This window comes from Chiloscyllium plagiosum, unplaced genomic scaffold (genome assembly GCF_037043375.1).
Source record: "Chiloscyllium plagiosum isolate Xiang-an unplaced genomic scaffold, Cpla_swu_hap1 HiC_scaffold_16, whole genome shotgun sequence".
NCBI lineage: Eukaryota > Metazoa > Chordata > Chondrichthyes > Orectolobiformes > Hemiscylliidae > Chiloscyllium > Chiloscyllium plagiosum.
The window spans coordinates 41,697,203-41,716,913 of NW_028270154.1; the positions used below are offsets into that span (position 1 = coordinate 41,697,203).

A 19,711-nucleotide genomic window follows, 5' to 3' on the forward strand; every position below is an offset into this window, starting at 1 on the left:
AAAAGGATAACTAGGGAGAGAATAGAGCCCCTCAAAGATCAGCAAGGTGGCCTTTGTGTAGAACCACAGGAGATGGGGGAGATAGTAGATGAGTATTTTGCATCAGTATTTACTGTGGAGAAGGACATCGAAGATATAGAATATGGGGAAATAGATGGTAACATTTTGAAAAATGTCCATATTACAGAGGAGGAAGTGCTGAATGTGGATAAATTGTCAGGACCTGATCAGGTGTACCTCAGAACTCTGTGGGAAGCTAGTGAAGTGATTGCTGGGCCCCTTGCTGAGATATTTGTATCATCAATAGTCACTGGAGATTGGCTAACATGGTGTCACTATTTAAGAAAGATGGTAAGGATAAGCTCAGGAACTATAAACCAGTGAGCCTGACATTGGTGATGGGCAAGTTGTTTGTGGGAGTCTTGAGGGACAGGAGGTACATGAATTTGGAAAGGCAAGGACTGATTAGGGATAGTCAGCATGGTTTTGTGGTAAATCATGTCTCATGAACTTGATTGAATTTTTTGAAGAAGTAACAAAGAGGACAGATTGGTGGATGTGATTTATATGGATTTCAGCAAGTTGTTCAACAAGGTCCCCATGGTAGACTGGTTAGCAAGGTTAGATCTCATGGAATACCAGGAGAACTAACCATTTGGCTACAGAACTAGCTTGAAAGTAGAAGACAAAGGGTGATGGTGGAGGGTTGCTTTTCAGACTGGAGACTCGGATCTTGATCAGATGGGCCAATAGGCTGAGCGGCAGAAGAATTTAATTTAGATAAATTTGAAATGCTGCATTTTGGAAAGGAAAATCAGAGCAGGACTTGTACACATAGTGGTAAGGTCCTGGGGAGTGTTGCTGAACAAAGAGACCTTGGAGTATAGCTTCATAGTTCCTTGAAAGTGGAGTCACAGGTAGATAGGATAGTGAAGAAGGTGTTTGGTATGCTTTCCTTTATTTGACAGAGCAGTGAGTATAGGAGTTGGGAGGTCATGTTGTAGCTGTACAGGACATTGGTTAGGCAACTTTTGATCAGCATGGACGAGTTGGACCGAAGGGTCTGTTTCTGTGCTGTACATCTCTATGACTCTATGACACAACCTGTGCCTTGAGTTCTACAGTTCAGAGCTTTCCGACTTCATTTCTAAATGGCCTGGTATTAATTTTAAAACTGTGCCCTCTAGTTCTGGTTTCCCCACCAAAATCCTTGTATCTACCATGTACAAATACCCTTTTTGTTTTAAATACTTTTACTAGTTCATCCAAACTCCTTATACAATTGACAGTATTTCTTTTCTGTTTACTGATCCAGAATATTTTGATAGGTTCTCTAAGTAACAATGATAACATGAAAGAAAATTCTCATAAGTGTATTATTGATTTTCTTATTGTTAAAGCTAGATAGTATCCCTATCTATGTAATGCCCTAGGTAGATAGTGGAAATCTATTGGCATGTTGCATCTTTACAAAAGAGGCATTTCCTGTTACCAATTAATTTTCCTTAACATGGTTTATAGAATCTAAAATCTCGGCCATAACTATCATATTTAACTGCTAGCCTGGTCTGTTCCTGTCAGACTGCAGTTCAAAAACTCCTTGTGGAAATTCAGGTAATTGTAGGTACAGAAAATGCCTTAGTTTATGCCTAAAAGGATTTTTAAAAGTTATGCTCTTTTGCCAAATGACCGTTTTATATACTTTAAAATTAAGAAAAATGTAGCCAGTTTTAATATGGACATTTTTCTCATCCTCAGTTTTCTTTATTAGCCATTTTTTACAATATCTATCGTACGATAAAAGTAAGCTTACTACTTGAGCAATTTCTGGAAAATTCCAACTCGTACCAAAATCTCCACTTCTTGGCTTACTGGCAGAACCGATATAATGTCATCATTGCATTTGCTGTTTTTATTGCATGGATAAAGGTACGTTTTCAGTATTTCTCTTTACAAAAAGTGTTTTTACAGTTACTAATTGACTTTCCTTGATATTGTTAATAGAACAGTTTAGCTCTATTACATGCAATTAAATTTTAAAGTAATTAGTACTGTATATATTAATTCAAGAAACCTTTAGTAATATATAAGGGTAATAGTACTTCAAGGACATGTTTTTGCAAATTATTTTTCTCAGAACGTAAACAGTAAAATCATCTTGAAAATGCCAAATTTAGAATTCTAACTAATTTTTGTCTATTCTCTTTCAGATTTTCAAATATATTAGCTTCAATATGACCATGACGCAACTGTCTACAACCCTGTCTCGCTGTGCCAAAGGCATTGTTGGATTTGCCATAATGTTTTTCATAGTATTTTTTGGATACGCTCAGTTAGGTTACCTTATCTTTGGTACTCAGGTGGAAAGTTATCACACCTTTGGCAACTGCATGTATGTATTATTCAAATATTGGGTACAATACATGTGATCCAAGCTGTACCTGCATTTCTAAGATGGAGTGTTCAGAAAAGTACAATAATCTTAAATAGATTACTTATTGTTTTGTAGAAATATAAAGCAGGTATTTGCTTCACACTGATTTAATCAATGATTCCTTTGCAACGACACGAGGAAAAGCAGATTGTGGCTTCTGAATGCTTTCTTTCTCAGTTCTGGAAAAGGGTCCACATGCATTCAGCACCTTTTCCTTTCAACATGCTGAGTCTGTGTTCCCAGTATTTTCTATTTTTATTTCAAATTCACAATCTTCTTTTCGTATCTTGGATTTTTATGAATCTATCTGAGATGGACAGGTGTCCAACCCACTCCATCACAACAGAAAGCTTGCAGCAGTCACCTGAGTCCACATTCCTTCTCTTGGTTCAAAATAAGGTCTGGATGGAAAAGTAGCTCCATTTGTTACTGTCTGCAGGTAATCTGACGGCAGATGGCCAAAGCATTCATGCAAATCAAATCGCAGCTCGCTCTATTATGGCAGAAATCCAAAGTTTACTGAGCATCAAATCCTCATAGCAAGACACAATGCTGACAAGCTTTTGAGAATTTGGGGTTAAATATATGTCTATCATTTGGCTTGTTGCACTGATTCCTTTTTGACATAGGCAGTTGATGAATTTGGTGTTGCTACCTCATTATCGTCATTGTAGCATAGGCCTTAGTGTGTTTCTCACTGCTGTGTTCCCTTTCCATTCAGCCTGCCTCTGTGCTCAGCAGGAGGTCCAGTACTGTTGTGTTGATAGCTCTTTGTGCAGCCAGCTTTTCCTTCTCAAAGGCAATCTATTCCCCCTTAAAGAGATGCTATATTTTAAAACATGGAAATGTAACTGCCAATGCAGAGAGAGGGTTGCAGGATGACCAAAGTGGTAACAGAGGCGTTAATGTACAGCATAAGACATACTATAGTTCGACAGGAGGGAAGAACCCCTCAAGAACCAGCCTCAGAGGGGAGTGGCATGAGTAGTCAGGGCATCAACTCCTCAGTCTGTTCCCGAAGACCTGGAAGTAACGCCTCAAGAAATCTAATGACCAGACGTGGATACTCTAGGTCTGTCAATACTCAAAGCACGATCTGCCTTTCATGTCACACCATGGACCACCTCATTCACACACTACCATTTCATGACACTCTGAACGCATGTCAAACATCCACATATTCCATTGTACCCTCACCATCTTCCATTACAATCAGCCACAAACCCCATTAGGTGCTGCTTCCCCTAAATTCCTGTTCCGTTCTAACTTACACATAACCCAGGCACAGTGTAACACAATTACTGACACTCTACCCTTTGTTTGTGCAGGACAAGTTGGCACAAGAAAGAAAGGAACAGAGTGGAGCTGGCCAGGGCCAAAGATGATTGCATCTGCTGAGCTGTTGGAGAAGATGGCTCTCCATTTTATGGGCCCAGCTGCAAGGGGGTCCTAGAACCCTGCATTACTAAGAACTTTGAGGAAAACTATGTTTTTGCCATATGATCCTTCTTAACTCCCAGCCCATCATCATCCTACTACCTGGATTGATGAACAAGTTGCATATGGTGTCCATATGAATGTCTTGTTTTCTACCCATTCCTCTTCTGTCACAGTAACATACTGCTTCTGTCTTTCTACTTTCAAATACCCAAAACCTGCCTCCTTGTCAGTTGTAGCAACATCAGGAGAAAGAGAGAGAGTACATCATTAATTAAGAGACTCCATCACTTGATCTGATGCATAAGACCACAGCTTCAGACATTAGCATTGCACATACCTTGAGTTGGAATAAAAACAGAAAATTCTGGAAATACTCAACAGGCTGGGCAGCTTCTGTGCAGAGAGAAACAGAGTTAGTGGCTCAGGTGAATCACCTTTCATCAGAACTGGGATGAGTTAGAAACGCCAGGCTGAACTTTACCAGAAATTGGCTAAGAATAATTTTCAGGGAGTATCCTGAAGGGTTTCTCTCCATAAGTCCTTGTGAGAGTTCTCATGCTATTCTCGGTAACTGCCTCATTAGCTATGTAGCCCATCTCTGTGACACCCTGGTTGTTTTACCTTCCCTCTTACAAGAGGCAGAAGTATGACTGCTAGTGTCATTTTTTAAATAGCAAAATTCTAAGATGTGGTGACACGAGCACTGGGTGAACTAGCAGTTACCTTCACCCTGTGCGCAGTGGGAGGGGAACCCTAAAGAAACACATCTGAGGGCACATAGATTGCATGGCTGATACTTCATTACAAATACAAGTGCCTTTTTGTAAATGTATTACTGTTAAAGGGCCAAGCTTTATAGATAATCCTTTCTTAGCATCAGCCCATCTTAGAACGCTGTTTCAGCGAGTGTTACTTTTTCCTCAATGCCATTGTAGCCAGACATCTTCTAATTGTTCAGTGTGGAACCATCACACACTGCAAAACCTTCAAGCAGTTGAGAACTGTCACTTTTATTCAGCAACAGCAAAAGCAAAGAAGAAACAATCAAGAGCCACAATTGGTTCTGGGAACAAACAGGGGTCTGTTTGCCTTTTAAGCAGCAACTAATTTACTGTCAATGATCACTACTCCCAGCTGCTGAAATGGTCTCTCACTTACATCCTGTTAAGCCTGACACAGTAACACCTGATCATTCAAAAGGTGATGTTCCTCCTGCTCAATGTCTTCATTTTCCTTCACAGAGAACTGCAGTCACTCTCACAGCTCTTTAATGTCCAACACATTCCCTCTTTCCTGTTCCAGTTGTGCAGAGAGCAGAATGTCAGGATTATGTGGCACATGGTCCGGAGAGTACTGCAAACCCCTCTCAGTCTGATCCGAGCATTGGAATCTTACCTTCAGAAAATTTCTCGCCTGCTCCATGATGGCCCTGGTTGATGAATGAGCTGCTTTGTATTTACATTCACCTTCAGTTGGAGGTTGTGTAATGTAGTCATCCACCTCCAAACGGACCCCACCACCAGGGATATATTTCCCTCCCCTCCCCTATCAGCATTCCGAAAAGACCACTCCCTCCATGACTCCCTTGTCAGGTCCACACCCCCCACCAACCCAACCTCCACTCCCGGCACCTTCCCCTGCAACCACAAGAAATGCAAAACTTGCGCCCACACCTCCCTCCTTACTTCCCTCCAAGGCCCCAAGGGATTCTTCCATATCCACCACAAATTCACCTGCACCTCCACACACATCATTCACTGCACCCGATGTGGCATCCTCTATATTGGGGAGACAGGCCGCCTACTTGCGGAATGTTTCAGAGAACACCTCTGGGACACCCGGACCAACCAACCCAACCACCCCGTGTCTCAAGACTTCAACTCCCCCTCCCACTCCACCAAGGACATGCAGGTCCTTGGACACCTCCATCGCCAGACCATAGCAACACGATGGCTGGAGGAAGAGCACCTCATCTTCCGCCTAGGAACCCTCCAACCACATGGGATGAACTCAGATTTCTCCAGTTTCCTCATTTCCCCTCCCCCCACCTTGTCTCAGTGCCAACCCTCGAACTCAGCACCACCTTCCTAACCTGCAATCTTCATCCTGACCTCTCCGCCCCACCCCCACTCCGGCCTATCACCCTCACCTTAACCTCCTTCCACCTATCGCATTTCCAACGCCCCTCCCCAAGTCCCTCCTCCCTACCTTTTATCTTAGCCTGCTTGGCACACTCTCCTCATTCCTGAAGAAGGGCTCATGCCCGAAACGTCGATTCTCCTGTTCCTTGGATGCTGCCTGACCTGCTGCACATTTCCAGCAACGCATTTTCAGCTCTGATCTCCAGCATCTGCAGTCCTCACTTTCTCCTCATGCAGTCATCTGCCATGTTTGCAGAGGGTAGCCCTGGCCTTCCAGCAACCATCCTTATAAGGCATGTGGTCCTTGAAATGTAGCAGGAGCATGGTAAATTTCAAGGATATAGGCATCATGGCATCTTCCAAGGTACGTGGTATACACTTCTAAGATGTGATACTGATGATCATGGATGAATTGTACATTACTGGAATGAAACCCTTTTGTTGATGAAATCATGATTTGGAGATGCCGGTGTTGGACTGGGGTGTACAAAGTTAAAAATCACACAACACCAGGTTATAGTCCAACAGGTTTAATTGGAAGCACTAGCTTTTGGAGCGACGCTCCTTCATCACCTGATGAAGGAACGTCGCTCCGAAAGCTAGTGTGCTTCCAATTAAATCTGTTGGAATATAACCTGGTGTTGTGTGATTTTTAACGTTGATGAAATCAGCTGTATTATCATATGGCTTTGACAATGTAATGTTGTACAGTCTATAGTGCCCTACACCTGGGGTAAGACAACAATTTTGCCAAAACCTACTGTCCACATTGGTGCCCTGACATTATCACGGAGAAATGAAATGAAGCGGTGGGACCTGGTACATTGAACTTTGGAAATATTTGTGAATTGAGGTTTGTGATATCCCACACAGGTCTTCAATGGATGCTTGGAAGCAGTCAATTGGATAAATGTTTTGGACAGCTGTTACCTTAATGACCACGAGAACAGGATGGGCACCCACCCCTCCAGGTGCACTCCAGCAGCTGACATTGTACAGAGACAATGTCTGGGACAATCTCATTCTGCAGTGACACTGCACCTCTCTCAGCTGGAGGAAATAACATAAAGGATGATAATGCTGAGCCTCATGTATTTCCTCCACATGTTGAGGGGACCTTCAGTGCAACCTCTTAGTGTGGAGACTATTTGGCATCTGCTAGAGGTTACTTCAATCCAATGGGACTGGAGGGCTTCAACAAGCAGAGCCATGAAATCCCAATACATGGACCTTCGACAGTGGGATCTTACTCAGATGAATTGAGCACACATTATTTATGCCATGCAAAAACAATAGGAGATTGTCATTGCTATAGAATTACTGAGACCTCATCTCCCCCAAACCTACCCTACTTCATCCAAGGCAGTATGGCATATAAGAGCACGTTGGTAAATACAGTGAACGGTGGAAGGAAATTAGTTCCATGCCCTTGTGCAACCTTTGAGGTCTTGGGATTGTTTTCTTTCATGTATTGTCATCCACTCTCTTAAGTTTGTCTGTGATTAATTCTGCTTCATGAAGATGCAGTAACCGATGACATGGTGAAAATTGTATGTCATCAGGATTTATATCCCACTCAGTTGGACTGGATGCAGTTCACATGCAGGGAACTATGATTACAGATGACTTCAACCTGGAATGTGAAAGTACCTGATTAATGCAATTGGCCCTTGAAGGGCCTCACCTCCATCACAAGTACAGCCTGCATGCACATACAAAACAACGCACTCCACCAGCTCCGCTCCCCAGACTTGTGTCTGTGCTAAACCGCAAAGGATGACAGGAGTTCTGTGAGTCTTTAATGCAAAGTACAAAAAAGCAAGGATGAGATGCAGTGAGTACCCAAGTAGGCATAAAGTGAGTGAGTGATAATGGAGCATGAGAGGAGTCCTAAGGTGCACTCTGGTCCAGTCCATGTGGTGGGTTGCTATCCCTGTATATAAAGTGACCTGGCAATAACATTATAATGGAAAGTGTTGATGTGCTCTAAATGCAGCATGTATTGTAAGTGGATCAGAGATATGCCATGAGGGTGTGTAAGGCTGGTAAGTGTTAATCTCTGTGGACAGTCACTGCCCATGCAGCAAGCCAGGAGATGTTAGTGACTGCTATAGGAAAGCAGGAGCAGCAAGCTGGGAGTCCACAGGTAACTGCTCTGACTTTCAGGTCAGGAATTATGACCTTCTACTTTCTAACTGGTGGGTAGGAGAATGGGAAACTGCAAATTAATGAGGCAAGATGAGTTAATCATGCAATGCTAATGTCTGTATATAGGTTTTTCGCTGCTCACTCGTCTCATTCTTTTTAACTTGGTTGGACGTGGGGACTTTTTATCTTGATATCACAAATTTTATTTCTCCCGATCTCACCCTATTTTCCCAAATGTCTCGCCAATGTGCCACATTGTTCAAGGACTGGGAAAATTCCACCCATTACATGTTTTAAGAAAGTGAAATGGGGGAATTAGGAAGAATATGGAGAAGGGAAGTTCTGTGATAGGGAGAAGGCAGGAGAGATGAAATGGTTAAAGACTTTTAAGGTGCAAGGCCAAAGGGAGTGCTACAAAAGAGGAGCAGCTGGCGTCCCAAAGTAAAAACAGGGGAAAAATGAATTAATGCCATAACCTGCAAGAAGAAAGGAAAATTTGGGTATTTAATTGCAGACTGAAATTTATGAATTTGATGTTGAGCCCAGATTTTGCAAAATGCCTGATTAAATGACGAAGTGTGATTCTTGAAGGTTCTAGCAGCTCATTGCAGGAGGCTAGGTCAGGGTCAGCACATGGTGAATCCTGTAGGCATGAGTGAGCTGCAGTCAGGCAGTATTAAAGAATGGTTTATTCGCCAGTTTGAGAGAGAGAGGGGTCACAATGGGCCAGCGTACCAAGTGCTGGGTGCAGTATCTAGCCTGCCAGATAGCCTCCTGTCACTATCAAGGAGCGTGAAGGAGTCCGATTCCAAATCAGCGGGGGAGGGGGTGGGGGTATCAGTGCAGAGCTTTCCCTTCAGCTGCATCTGCTCACTCTCCCTTTGGTGGTGCAAATTTAGCATTAGTGCCCTCCAACTGTTGCAACATTTGTGTGCATTGTGCAATTAGCTCTGCAGTCCTCATTAGTCCCAACATTCTTTGGCAAGTTTAGGAACACACTAAAAGATTCGGGACTAATTTCAGAAGCAGTTTTTAAGAATTACTTTTAAGGAAATCTCAAAGCATTGGTTATCTTGAAGGTTCATGCTTATTTACAGTGATGCAACTTCACACTTGTTCACAGAGTGATGCAGCTTAATGCTCATCTGTAGTGATACGGCTTCACACTTAACTTCACACTTGTTCACTGTGATGCAGCTTCACACTTATTTGCAGTGAGGCAGTTTCATGCTTATTTGCAGAGAAATAGATGACTCATTGCCTTGAGGTATCATGAGCTAAATTTTGTATCCTGACATCACATTAGTTATTTGATCTCTGTGGCATCAGGAAACCCTCCCCTGTCTTATGTTCCATGCTGGAGATGACAGCATGAACAAAGAGGCAGCCAGCTTCACTGTGTCTCCCGCTAAAAACAACATTGTAAGTCCATCTCCAGTGGGGCTAGGCACGAGAAATTCATGTCCTTGATTTCTGCAGGTGATGTCCAAAGCAAATTACTGCTTTTGGTTTTATGTTACAGATAGTTCATTACATCACATGATCATGTATTGGCCGCAGGTCCTTACACAGCATATAGCAGATACTGCAAAGGAAACTTGTAGCCTCATTTTTGAACCCTCATTACTGTATTTCCTAACTTTTGTGTTGTTATGATCCTGTTAGACAAAGAAAGTTATTGAAATTTTTTGGAACTTTTATTCATTCTGCTCAATGTGTGCCTGTGTTGTCTGAGGGGTGTGAGTGTTGTCTGAAGGGTGTGTGTTTGAGGGGCTTATGTTTTTTGAGGGATGAGTGTTGTCTGAGGGGTGTGTGTTGTTTAAGGGTTGTGTGTTGATTGAAGGGTTTATGTGTTGTTTGAGGAGGATGGGAAGTATGCATGTAGAATTATGCCTGTACCTGGTCAGCCAACACTACTTTACAAGTTGCTGATGTTGAAGACTTGATCCTTGACTTTTCCTGGAAATGTTAGACTTCTAAGCAGTCATGTGGTGCACTGAATCATCCACAGACACACACATTTTGCAACTCATCCAAGAGGCAATAATCAGCAACAGTATTTTAAGGGACTTCTGCATTACCAAAGGGAATATGGAGTTTTCCCATCCAACGTGCAGTGTTACTTACTATTAGTTAATTTTACATTTTTACCATTTACCATTATATTATGTTCAACCAGAGACATTTTTAACAAATAATTTACCAAACTTTTATTTTCAGTTTTACACAGTTTAGGATTATTCTCGGAGACTTTGATTTCCATGAAATTGAAAATGCAAACCAAATCCTTGGACCTGTTTACTTCATCACGTTCGTATTCTGTTTATTCTTTGTACTGTTGGTGAGTGACATAATGATAAATGCTATTGCCCCACTTCTAAATTCTTTTGTAATGTGGGATTAGAGTTATCTGTTAAATTTACATTGAATACTGTTAATTGCTGCAATGGTTTCACATTCAGAAACAGCAAAATACTTTTCAGCGTTGTCAGTTTCTATCAGCTTCAAAATATATGTCACTGAAATATAATTATGGGTTGTATAAATGTGTACTATCTATGAGGCCGAATAATTCTTTCACTGCGAGTGACTTACTTGCTGTAGTCTAATCTTTCAAGTTATTAGAGTGCAAACACCAGAATCACACAGGAATCTTCCACACACACACGAAATGGGTGCAAAGTGGGCAGCACATTTTCAGCTGAAGTCAATAATTATATTTTCTTTACAAGTATATGCTGTAAATAAAACCCTGGAATTAAAAGCTAGCTGCTAATAGTGACCATGTAACCGTGATTGATCAATGTAAAAATCTATCTAATTCATGTTGTACTGTTATGGTTCTTGTGATGCAGTGGCAGTGTCTCAACCTCTGGACCAGGATGCAATGGTGCTGGTGCTGGACAAAGTCAGAAACCACATGACAGTAAGGTATAGTCCAACAGGTTTATTTGGAATCACAAGCTTTCAGAGCTCGGAAAGTTTGTATTTTCAAATAAACCTGTTGGACTATAACCTGGTGACATTTGACTTTTGACTCTGAACCCAGGAGACAGATTCAAAGACGACTTGTTGCAGAGGTCTGTAATAACTCCTCTGAACAGCTTGATTACAAAATATTCAGGAGGGTGTGCTGTCAGCACGAGTCAGATTTGTAAAGGACATAACCAGGAATAGACACAAAAACAGAAATTGCTGAAAAATCTTAGTGAGTCTGGAAACATCTGTGGAGAGAAATCAGAGTTAATATTTTGGGTCCTCTGACCTTTCTTCAGAACTGGAATGACTAGGAATAGATTATTTTTTTCAGAGTTCTCCATCAATTTCCCTGCGTGTATATCATTTCCAACCAGACGATATCTAGCTCTTTATTGTCCTCTAAAACAGTAACAACAGACTCCCAACATTTCTGTCTGGTGAGAGGAAATTCAAATATGCAGAAAGACTTGAAGAATTGTTCATTCTTTGATGATTCAATGCACTTAAAAATGGATTTTTAAGTGATTAAAAGGATGGAACAGAATGAATAGAAACAGAATGTTTCTATAAGTTGAGTGGTCCAAACCATTGGCACAAGAGGTTTAAAATGAAGAGAAGGACCATTGTCTTTGTGCCGAGAAGTGTGAGATACTAGAATGAACAGTATGAACAAAATGGTCAGATGTTAAGGAGAATGTTGGAACAGAGAGAATTGGAGGTGTGCATACTCAAGTCTTTGAAGGAGGCAATTAAAGTGCACATGGGATTTTAGGATTTGTTGATAGAGGAATAGAATACAAAAGTAAGGAAGTTATGCCAATTCTCTATAACACATTGGGTGGTCCTCAGCTATACTATTTCCATACACCACAGTTTAGGAATGATGCCAAGGTCTTGCGAAAGATCAAAACTTAGTTACCCTAAAATGGTTCATGAGGGAACTCTGTTATATGGAGAAACTGGGGTTGTTCCTGTTGGTGCATAAAGGTTAAAAAGAGATTTGATAATGTTCCTAATCACTGGTATTTTTGATGGTGTAAATAAGGAGAAAACATCATTTTTTTTCCAAGGACGAGTCGTGTTCAGTAATGCACTGCCTGAAGTAATGGTAGGAGCAAATTTGACAATAACATTGCATATAGAATTTGATAAATATTGAAGAAATAATAACAGTGATAGGGAATGAGCAGAGGAGTAGAATTACTTGGTCGCTGTACCAAACTACTGACACAGGAAAAATGGGCCAATGAAATCAATGGTTTTTTGGCCTGTTTCTATGTTAAAACATTAATGTATTTCTGTGTATTCCCTTCCTCCAGGGCTGCATGTAGAATTGTATTGGGGTTTGAGTAATGTGGGCAAGATTTATATCAGAATCAGATGAGAAGGTGGGCGGCACGGTGGCACAGTGGTTAGCACTGCTGCCTCAAAGCGCCTGAGACCTGGGTTCAATTCCCGCCTCAGGCGACTGACTGTGTGGAGTTTGCACATTCTCCCCGTGTCTGCGTGGGTTTCCTCCGGGTGCTCTGGTTTCCTCCCACAGTCCAAAGATGTGCAGGTCAGGTGAATTGGCCATGCTAAATTACACCGTAGTGTTAGGTAAGGGGTAAATGTAGGGGTATGGGTGGGTTGCGCTTCGGCGGGTCGGTGTGGACTTGTTGGGCCGAAGGGCCTGTTTCCACACTGTAATGTAATCTAAAAAAAAAGCCTGACAGGAGCTACATGCTGCAGCTTTTATGCTTTTGAATTTCTGGCTAGGCAGCAGGTTGCAGTTAAGAGGAGATTATTGCCTGTTAAATGCCCTGTTAATGGCCTAACTCACCTTATTAATATTCATCTTCCTATCTTATCGAACAAACTAGATATCAAGAAAATTTGATATGGAAACCAGAGTGGGCACCTGGTGACTCCAGCTCTCTGCTTGCTCCAAAGGGCCTCCATCTTGGTTAGGACCAAACAGCATTTCAGGACACCAGTGCATGCACCCCGGTCCATGGACATCAGCCAGTCCCCCTCAACCATCATGGTACCTCACCAATACAGAATCACATTGCAGGGCTCACTGGCAACAAGCATTCAAAGGCTTCAGCGGGACACTCTGCACAGCCAGGGACCCAGCTCCCAAATGGACCAGGCTGTATCTCGCAGCTGCTCACTTGCTGTCTTAGACTGCAATCACTTAGCCACCTACTTGCATACTCAAAGCATCCCAGTCTTGCCTTGGCATCCTGTGCTAGTTAGGGCAGACACACCACCAGACAGCCTGCCATACTTGACAACAGTCCTCAGTCAAAGAGCTAAGTGTGTCCAGAAAGTTGAAAACCATTATGGACTGTTCCAGTTGTGGGTACCACCAGTGGTGTATCTGCCAGAGGAAGGCAGCTCAATACATCCACATTGAGCTCCCAGACTATGAGAGTTGATAAAGCATGGCACTGGAAAAGGCACAGCAGGTCAGGAAGCATCTGAGGAGCAAGAGAATTGACATTTCAGGCTTAACCCAGTCCTCACTTTCTCCTCCCAGATTGTGTTCCTATATGTACTTAGCATTAGAGCCCACCACTGAATTTGACCTGAAGCTGTGGGTAGTACAGCCTGTACTCTTTAGGTAGACCTAACAGGGATTTGTGATCCATTATTATTACAAATTTAAATCTGGAAAGGTATTGGTGGAACTTTCTGACTCCAAATATGACCGCCAAACCTTCCTTCTATCTGGGCATATTTACATTCTGCATTAGTCAAAGTCCTGGATACAAATGCTATTGGGTGTTCCCTCCATTGGGCCAACCAAGAGCTATTACTACTTCAATGCCGTAGCAGGAGGCATCACCTGTCAATACCAGACTTCACTTGGGATCATGTTGTACTAAAAGCTCTTTCTTCACTTCTCTGAAAGCTATGGCTTGGCTACACAACCATTTCCAAGGCTAAGCATTTTTTAAGAGTTGATGCAAAGGTGCCAAGATGAAGGCCAAGTTTTGTTTGAACTTTCTATAATAGTTCACCATCCCAAGGAAAGACCTAAGCTCCAATACTGACCTGGGAGCTGGGGCACCTTTGATTGCCCTCCCTTTATGTTCCAATGGGTGTAACCTGGTCTTGTCAATGCTGTAGCCCAAGTAGGTCATTTGATGTGCATGGAACATATATTTTTCCATCCTAAGGGAGAAACACCTAAGGACTATGTTCAGGTTCTCAAAGTGCTCCTTAATAGACTTCCCTGTTATTAGTGCATCATCTAGATTAGTGGTAACATTTGGCAGACTTTGTAAAATGTCCTCCATTGCCCATTGAAAAATTGCATGGGCCAATACTATTCCAAATAGCAGTCTTGTGTTTTGGAACAAACCCTTATGGGTATTGATTGTAACATGCTTCTGGGAAACCTCATCTAACTGCAATTGCATATACGCTTGGCTCATGTCCAGCTTTGTGAAGGACAACTCCCCCCGCCAGCATTGCAACTGCAAGAAACAGTTTACTGTTTTTTTAAAAATATCTCCACAAAGGCAAACTGACCTGTCAGGCTTTACAGTCAGTATGACGGGTGCTGCCCATTCCCAAACTGGACGAGTTTGATTCCTTGGCTTTCCAGCCTCCTGATTTCTGTCTGTACTTTTGCTCAGAAGGCAAATGGCACTGGGTGGGCCTTGCAGAGTTGTGGAATTGCTTCCTGGTCAACATGCCAGGTGCCCTTAGTTCCTTTAATAGCCCCTAGACCTTCCTGAAAAACATGTGGGTAATTAATTAGGACTTCACTCAGGAAGCCATTTTCTAATCGAAAAATGTTGAGCCAAACGAAGTGAATCTTTCTCAACTAATTTTGCCCCATCAGATTTGGGCCCGATCAGTGGTAACTGAACCAGTTGTTTCTCATTTTACTCTTTATCTCTAAAGATTCCCTGGTATAAGTTCTCAGTCTCACAGAGGTCTTGCACAAACCTTAAGGGTTGGAGTCCAGAGTAATTTTTGTTAAAGACTAGTTCTGCAACCATGAAACAGCCATGCTGGTATCGACCTCCATTAGAACTGGGTGGTCATTTAACCAGATATTTATTTATTCTGACTGGTTCAAATTTGGCTACTGCTAAGCAATTTAACTGTTCTAGAGCAAGTGTAAGGTGTGCACTCTCCTGGATACTAGCCTATGAGTTACTCTATTTAGGTCAAGTGGGACTCTTTTGCTGTGTTGAGTCCACATACTGGCAGCAACTACAAAGGCTTGTTGGCCCAGGTCCTAAAGAAAATGTTAACCATTTGACCGAGGCTTGTTTTTGTTTTGGGGTTTTGCTGTGGGCTGACCTAGAATCTCCTCTGTTCAGAATATGTCCTCAGTGAGGCTATGCAATTTCCTTCAGTCAAGTGGTGTTCCCCACGATCAGTCAGACTGGCAAGGGTGTCTACTTCCATCAGAATATTCTGCAACTCATGCTCCACTTGCCACATGTTCCATGCTGACACTACTTGAATATTTTATGCCATGATTGATGAAAGCAAGTGTTCCATATGCCTTCTTAACTATCCTATTCACATGCTCTGCTGACTTCAGGGATCAGAATAATTACTCCAAGATCCTTCTGTTCCTCTGAAGGGTTCTGGGTAATCCAAGATGGAGGTTGGGGAAAAATGTTGAGACTGAAGAGCTGCTCTTTTTTTTTGAGGTATTTTAGGTGTTGGAGGTGATTTCCTCAAATTCCAGGTGCAGCAATTACTGTTTTATATGCTGTTGCATTGTTTTGGAACTTTGGGGGGGAAAAAGTCAAAACAATGGCACTTTTAAAAGGAACAAACACAGACAAAAGCAATGAGCACATGGTCAGTGAGAGAGAGAGAGAAAGAAACCTATATTGTTAACTGACACAACAGTGAATCTGCAGTTACTGCCTTTGCTGTTTGAATTTATGTCTCCCTCGACAACGAAGTGCGCCTAAGAAAAATTAACAAACAGCGAGATTCACGCTGACCTTAGAGGAACTTGTGTGGGAGATCTCCCAGCACAGGAACACACAAGTGCATAGTTTTTAATGTGTAGCCTTGCTGTAAGTCTGCAGTAGTGAGTAGAGAGGGTTCTTTCCTGGTTATATGTTTTATTAAAATCTGCCGCTTGATTAAATTTTTAAAATATAAACCAATTGTACTAAGTTAGCCTGGAGCACTGTTTTTTTAGAGCAAAAAGACAATACTATTTTCTGCGTCTGTAGATTGTGAAGGAGCAAAGATGGCCTTTAGTAGAGTGATATGCTCTTCCCGTTGGATGTGGACGTTTAGGGAGAGTTTCCATGTTACTAATGATTATGTCTGCAGTAAGTATGTTTGGTTGCGAATCCAATCATATCAAATGGATTGGTTGGAGCGATAGTTAGAAACAATAAGGAATTTACGAAAGCTAGGGGGTATGATGGATGGCAGTTATAGGAAGGGGGAAAAGCTGCAGATACAGTCAAGTAGATGGATTAACTCCAGAAAAGGTAGGAGAGGGAGGCAGATAGACACAAGACTCCTGCACTATCCTCATTCCAAATAAGTATGCTGTTTTGGAAAATGAAGGGGGGTGAAGGACTCTCAGGGGAATGTAGCACAAACGGCCAAGTTTCTGGTATCGAGACTGGCTCTAATGTAATGAGGGGTATGTCGGGTTCCAAAAGATCAATTCTGATAGGACACTCTGTAGTTCGAGGCACGTTTCTGTGGCCAGCAGCGAAAAATCAGAATGGTGTGTTACCTCCCAGGATCAGGGATGTCTCCGAGAGGGTGCAGAATGTTTTTAAAGGGGAGAGGGACCAGCAGGAGGTCATTGTACACTTTGGAACCAATGACATAGGTAGGGAAAAGGATGAAATTCTGAAGGGAGAATATGGAAAGGTGGCAAGAATTTAAAAAAGGATGTCCTCAAGGCTAGTAATATCTGGATTCCTCCTGGTGCTATGAGCTAGTAAGGGTAGGAATAGGAGGACAGAGCAGATGAATACATGGCTGGGGAGCTGGTGCAGGGGAGAAGGATTCACATTTTTGGATCATTGGAATCTCTTCTGGGGTAGATGTGACCTGTACAAGAAGGATGGATTGCACTTGAATTGGAAGGGGACTAATATACTGGCAGGCAGATTTGATTGAGCTGCTCAGGAGGATTTAAACTCCTAAGGTGAAGGGGTGTATGACCCAGGGAAATAGTGAGGAAAGAGATCAATCTGAGACTGGTACAGTTGGGAAAGGGAGTGACTCAAGCAGAGGACAAGGACTGATAGATTAAACTGCATTTACGTCAATGCAAGAGGCCTAACAGGGAAGGCAGATGAACTTGAGGCATGGTTAGGAACATGGGACTGGGATATCATAGCAATAACACAAATGTAGCTCAGGGATGGACAGGACAGGCAGCTTTATGTTCCAGGATACAAATGTGATAGGAAGGATAGGGTGGAGGGGGCAAGAGAGGAGGGGGAGTGACATTTTTGATAAGGGATAGCATTACAGCTGTACTTAGGGAGGATATTCCTGGAAATAAATCCAGAGAAGTTATTTGGGTGGAATGGAGAAATAAGAAAAGGATGATCACCTTATTGGGATTGTATTATAGACCCCCTAATAGTCAGCAGAAAATAGAGAAACAAATTTGGAAGGAGATTTCAGTTATTTGTAAGAATAATAGGGTGGTTATGGTAGGGGATTTTAACTTTCCAGACATAGACTAGGACTGTCATAGTGTCAAGGGTTTAGATGGAGAGGAATTTAAGTGTGCACAAGAAAATTTGGATGTACCTACGAGAGAAGGTGGAAAACTTGACCTACTCTTGGGAAGTAAGGCAGGGCAGGTGACTGAGGTGTCAGTGGGGGAGCAATTTGGGGCCAGCGACCATAATTCTATTAGATTTAAAATAGTGATGGAAAAGGATAGACCAGATTGAAAAGCTGAAGTGGGCAGCACAGTGGCACAGTGGTTAGCACCTGGGTTCAATTGTCTGTGTGGAGTTTGCACGTTCTCCCCGTGTCTGCGTGGGTTTCCTCCAGGTGCTCCAGTTTCCTCCCACAGTCCAAAAAAAATGTGCAGGTTAGGTGAATTGGCCATGCTAAATTGCCTGTAGTGTTAGGTTAAGGGGTAAATGTAGGGGAATGGGTCTGGATGGGTTGCTCTTCAGAGGGTCGGTGTGGACCTGTTGGGCTGAAGGGCCTGCTTCCACATTGTAAGTAATCTAAACATAAAAATTGGAGGAAGGCTAATTTTGACCGTATTAGGCAAGAACTTTCAAAAGCTGATCGGGGGCAGGTAAAGGGACAGCTAGAAAATGGGAAACCTTCAAAAATGAGATGGCAAGAGACCAGAGACAATATATTCCTGTTAGGGTAAAAGGAACGGCTGGTAGATGTAGAGAATGCTGGAAATCCTAGAGAAATTAAGGGTTTGGTTAAGAAAAAGAAGGAAGCACATGTCCAGTATAGACAGGATAGATCGAGTGAATGCTTAGAGTATAAAGACAGTAGGAGTATACTTAAGAGGGAAATCAGGAGGGCAAAAAGGGGACATGAGATAGCTTTGGCAAATGGAGTTAAGGAAAGCCAAAGGGTTTTATAAATATATTAAGGACAAAAGGGTAACTAGGGAGAGAATAGGCCTCCTCAAAGATCAGCGAGGCAGCCTACGTGTGAAACCGCAGGAGACTGGGGGAGATACTAAACAAATATTTTGCATCAGTGTTTACTGTGGAGAAGGACACGGAAGATATAGAATGTAGGGAAATAGATGGTGACATCTTGAAAAATATCCATATTACAGAGGAGGAGATGCTGGATGTCTTGAAATGCATAAAAGTGGATAACTCACCAGGATCTGATAAGGTGTACCCTAGAACTCTATGGGAAGTTAGGGATGTGATTGCTGGGCCCCTTGCTGAGATATTTGTATCATCGATAGTCACAGGGGAGGTGCCAGAAGACCAGAGGTTGGCTAACATGGTGCCACTATTTAAGAAAGGTGGTAAGGACAAGCCAGGGATCTATAGACCAGTGAACCTGATGTCGGTGGTGGGCAAGTTGTTGGAGGGAATCCCGAGAGACAGGATTTACATGTATTTGGAAAGGCCAGGACTGATTAGGGATAGTCAACATGGCTTTGTATGTGGGAAATCGTGTCTCACAAACTTAATTGAGTTTTTTGAAGAAGTAACAAGAAGATTGATGAGGACAGAGCAGTGGACGTGATCTGTATGGACTTCAATAAGCCATTTGACAGAGTTCCTCATGGGAAACTGGATAACAAGGTTAGATTTCATGGAATACATGAACTAGCCATTTTTATACAGAATTGGCTCAAAGGTAGATGTCAGAGGGCGGTGGTGAAGGGTTCCTTTCAGACTGGAGGCATGTGACCAGTGATGTGCCTCAAGAATCGGTGCAGGGTTGACTAATTTTCATTTACATAAATGATTTGGATGTGAACATAGGAGGTATAGTTGGTACATTTTCAGATGACACCAAAATTGAAGAACAGCAAAGAAGGTTACCTCAGATTACAACCGGATCTTGATCAGATGGGCCAATGGGCTGAGAAGTAGCAGATGGAGTTTAATTT

At 42.4% G+C, this 19,711-nt stretch overlaps 1 protein-coding gene across 1 annotated transcript in view; it reads left to right on the forward strand.

Annotated features, from left to right (window-relative positions):
* Positions 1-19,711, forward strand: part of LOC122556993 (polycystin-2-like protein 1) — a 64,463-nt gene that overhangs the window by 33,485 nt on the left and 11,267 nt on the right. Inside the window, exons 7-9 of the mRNA XM_087995554.1 lie at positions 1,759-1,929; positions 2,211-2,392; positions 10,384-10,504. Coding sequence (XP_087851680.1) covers positions 1,759-1,929; positions 2,211-2,392; positions 10,384-10,504 — 474 coding nt within the window. The remainder of the gene's footprint in view (positions 1-1,758; positions 1,930-2,210; positions 2,393-10,383; positions 10,505-19,711) is intronic.